Here is a 3,976-nt window from a genome sequence, read left to right on the forward strand (position 1 = left end):
GATTTTAAAGTATTATTACTGGTCTATAAATCACTAAATGGCCTAGGACCTCAATACATTATAGATATGCTCACTGAATACAAACCTAACAGATCACTCAGATCTTTAGGATCAAATAGATTAGAAATCCCAAGAGTTCAGTCAAAGCAGGGTGAATCGGCTTTCAGCTACTACGCCCCTCGCTGCTGGAATCAGCTTCCAGAAATGATCAGATGTGCTCCAACATTAGGCACATTCAAATCAAGACTGAAAACACATCTGTTTAGCTGTGCCTTTACTGAATGAGCACTGTGCTACGTCCGACAGATCGAACTACTATGTTTTTCTCTTCTTTTTAACTCTTTTATAACACATTTTATCAGCTTTTATTTTATTTTATTTTTATTCTGTTTGTTTTTATTTCTCTTATAATTGTTTCTTTTATTCCTGTTTATGTAAAGCACTTTGAATTGCCACTGTGTATGAAATGTGCTATATAAATAAACTTGCCTTGCCTTGCCTTGCCTTAACAAATGACCTTTAATAAATTTAATCTAAAATCTAATAGTAAGAATGAACTCTGCATTGGTTTTTATACCGTGTTTCGCCATGGACACTCAGCATCTCCGTAATCATAGGTGATCTCTTCACCAGGACTGATTCTCCTTAATGCAAATAAGCATAAGTGAGGTATTCCATCCACACAGATCGTCTTCATCTTGCTATTTGGGTTAATATGGTCATCGTTTACAAATCGCCCAAGAGAGCCGTCATCCCGGCCCGCATCAACACTAAACAAATGACAGACAAAATCAGCACTGAAAACATAAGGCCAACAGAGATCACGGTGTGATTAACAATCATTTAACAGTCCTCAACAAGGACTGAGAATATATAACCAATAATTCTAGCAAATTATGCACTCTCAGCTATGGGGTAAATAATCAATGACATGGCCACTGCCACATTCTGAATCATCTGACTTCAACAAATATTTACATCAAACAATTGTACATACCAGAGGCGTTTTCCATTGTACCGAAACTCGAACATGAAAACCTTAAGTGCATCATGGTAAATTCTTTGCCTCTGCTCAAATTGTTCTTTGCTTATAAGTTCACCTCTGTATTCCAGCAGGAAATTCCCTTTTTCAAACTCAGTACAGCTGAACACACCTCTGCCTACAGAACAAAAGAGTTAAAAATCACCACTGAGAACAACATATAATGATCCTGGGATAAATTTATTAACAAAAGTAACTTTAAAGGGAAGGTTCACCCTCCAAAATAATAAAAAACAACTGTCATTTACTCACCATCAGATGTTAGTTGCATACAGAGAACTGGAAGGGACGTGGTGGTAGGATAAAAAATTGAGTTGGAGAAAAAAAAACAATGAGCGGGAGAAAAAAAATGGGTGGGAGGAAAATATATTATAAGTTTTTGCGTTCCCTCACAAAGATGTTTTGTGTTCCCTCGCAAAACTTTTTTTCCGCAAACAATTGCTTGTCACTTCATACATGTCAACCCTCCCATTTTTGCCAGAAATATTCTGTATTTTACTATTCTATCCTGCTATTATCCTATGATTAAGCATTTTCCCATATTTCACATGTATTTTTAAATCTTGAAAGCATGCTGAAATTAATATCAAATGTCTGCATTCACTTTTCCATTAAAGCTGTGCGGCCACCATCACCCTTCATATGCAACCTCTGAATCAGCGAATGCATAAGCCAATGACTGGTATAAGCGCTGACTGACGCGCTCTGTATGATAAACTGATCCCAGATCAGCTTCTGTACACGCAATTTAAAGAGGAGCGAAAGTGCAGGACACTTTGATATTCGGATGCGTGTTTAAACAGACAAATACTCTTAATAATATGTAAACATGTTCGTCCTGCGTGTTTTATTTTAAACACAACAAACTTTCTCATAAATGAGCACAAACAGTTACTTAAGTAATGGAATGCTTTCATTATAGATCTGCGCATTCAGTGACACCTCTGTTATCAAACTAAATAAAAGAGATTCATCTGCTGCTCTTCACTTGTTTCATAACTGAGGTGTCACTTTAAATGGTGTGTACAGAGGCTGATCTGGGATCAGTTTATCATACAGAGCACGTATACATCTGATTCAGAGGTTGCATATGAAGGGTGATGACCGACGCACAGCTTTAATGGATGAATTGCAGCCATTTTTATATTAATTTCAGTGAGATTCAAGATTAAAAAATACATGAGAAATATGGGAAAATATTTAATCATAGGATGATAGCGGGATAGAATAGCAAAATACAGGAGAATCCCGGCAAAAAACAGGGTTGACATGTATGAAGTGAACAGGAAGTGAACAGCTTTGCGAAGGAACGCAAAACATCTATGTGAGGGAACGCAAAAACTTAAAAATATATATTTTCCTCCCACCCTTTTTTTTTCTCCCACCCATTTTTTTTTCCAACCCCCACGTCCCTTCCGGGTCTCTGTAGTTACACAGTGACTTCCAAAGAAATGTATAGAGGAAATTAAGACACATACACAAAATCAAACCAGTTAACTCACCTTTAATATCATTGATAAATTTGCACTCAAGCCCATTTCTGTCCTTCCCCAGAAGTGAAAACTGGATGGCCTCCTCCAGTGGCTTGGCCTTTCTCCTTCGCAGCTTCCTTTCAGCCATTATTTGATGTGACTGCTTTAAAAATAAAAATTAGGATTATTATAATAACTTTTGGATTGCATTTGGTAAGCATATTTTTAATAGTTATATTTTTTTCTGTATCATATTAATGTAAGACAATTATTTAACTGGGACAGTATATGTTGTAAAAGTTGAATATGACACATATGGCATCTGCTGAAACAATTTTCATCTTTTTAAAGCGGCTACGACACAATCTGTATTATAAAAAACACTGCAGACATAATAGTCACTTTCTTATTATATGCATTATATGTTTATGTATTTAGATCACATGTCTTTGTTTAATAATCTCATTAAACTATCTCAATCTAGTACTATTTATTAGCACTGACATATCAACATACTGTACTGGGTGAAGCACCTCCTCTTCACAGACTGTAGTCATGACAACCCATTATTATGATCCTTAGACTTAAATTGTATTGCAAATGAAAAAAAAAGAGTAAAAAAAAAAAAAAAAAACTAATCCACGATGCTTGTCCGACGTTTGTGTTGTCATACTATAAATATAAGCACGCTAACGTTGTTAGCATCATGAGCTAGCTGCTTTCCGACAGTAAAATGACCCTAAAGCGATTACAAGGCACAAACAAACAAGCTAAACTATTTAAAAGCAGAATAACTTACCTTTCTTATAATAGCTGCCTCGATCGGGTCGAGTGAGAGACGTCTTCTTTTCAGGTGCAGATTCAGCAATTAACTCCCATTACAGCTGTCACTCCATCTGCGGTTCCCAGAAACGGTCACGTTGTCTGCGCTTCAAGTTGCAGTGCGCGCCTACTCGGTGTTGCGCGGTAGATTAAAGACGTGTGTTTAATGCGCTGCAGTTTTATAATGTTGTTTCACTTTTATTCGCGTATAAATTTAAATGAGAGATAATCATAAATGGTCACTTTTCTTCCTGTTTGGATATATAATAAACATGACTTTGCATGTAGGTCTTCGCAGTCTCTCATCACACATCTGATTAGGCCACGTGCAAATGGGTCATAAAATATTACTAAATAAAAGCAATAAAAGTAATAATTATTATTTAAATAACATGTATTTTATAACATATATTTTATAAGCCTAGACGTAAACCATTAGGTTATATTTACACTAAAAACATTTTTTCTCTATATTAAACAGACAGTTAAGTTACTTTAATACATGATTACATAGTATTTACAGAATATATTTAATTAAAGGATCACTGTGTATTCATATATTTACATACAGCTGATAAAAGTATCGAAAATAATGTTTAAATAAGTAATAAACCCAATTAGAATCAAATAAACTTACTTG

General features: G+C 35.2%; 1 protein-coding gene across 1 annotated transcript; it reads right to left on the reverse strand.

Annotated features, from left to right (window-relative positions):
• Positions 1 to 571: 571 nt before the first annotated feature.
• Positions 572 to 3,381, reverse strand: LOC130218932 (histone-lysine N-methyltransferase set-1-like). Its single transcript, XM_056451234.1, has 4 exons — positions 3,314 to 3,381; positions 2,545 to 2,677; positions 998 to 1,160; positions 572 to 770 (listed from the first exon to the last, which is right to left on the reverse strand). The coding sequence occupies exons 2-4, from the start codon at positions 2,660 to 2,662 to the stop codon at positions 572 to 574; spliced, it is 480 nt and encodes a 159-aa protein (XP_056307209.1). The 5' UTR covers positions 2,663 to 2,677; positions 3,314 to 3,381.
• Positions 3,382 to 3,976: the final 595 nt, after the last annotated feature.

Source organism: Danio aesculapii, chromosome 24 (assembly GCF_903798145.1).
Source record: "Danio aesculapii chromosome 24, fDanAes4.1, whole genome shotgun sequence".
NCBI classification, from domain to species: domain Eukaryota; kingdom Metazoa; phylum Chordata; class Actinopteri; order Cypriniformes; family Danionidae; genus Danio; species Danio aesculapii.

Excerpts from the sequence above, each read along its gene's own strand:
- LOC130218932 (XM_056451234.1), bottom strand. The coding sequence starts at position 2,662 with ATGGCTGAAAGGAAGCTGCGAAGGAGAAAGGCCAAGCCACTGGAGGAG. Across the intron at positions 1,161-2,544 it reads ATTTATCAATGATATTAAAG|GCAGAGGTGTGTTCAGCTGT; the intron begins GTGAGTTAACTG and ends TTTGTTCTGTAG. Across the intron at positions 771-997 it reads TACAATGGAAAACGCCTCTG|TGTTGATGCGGGCCGGGATG; the intron begins GTATGTACAATT and ends TCATTTGTTTAG.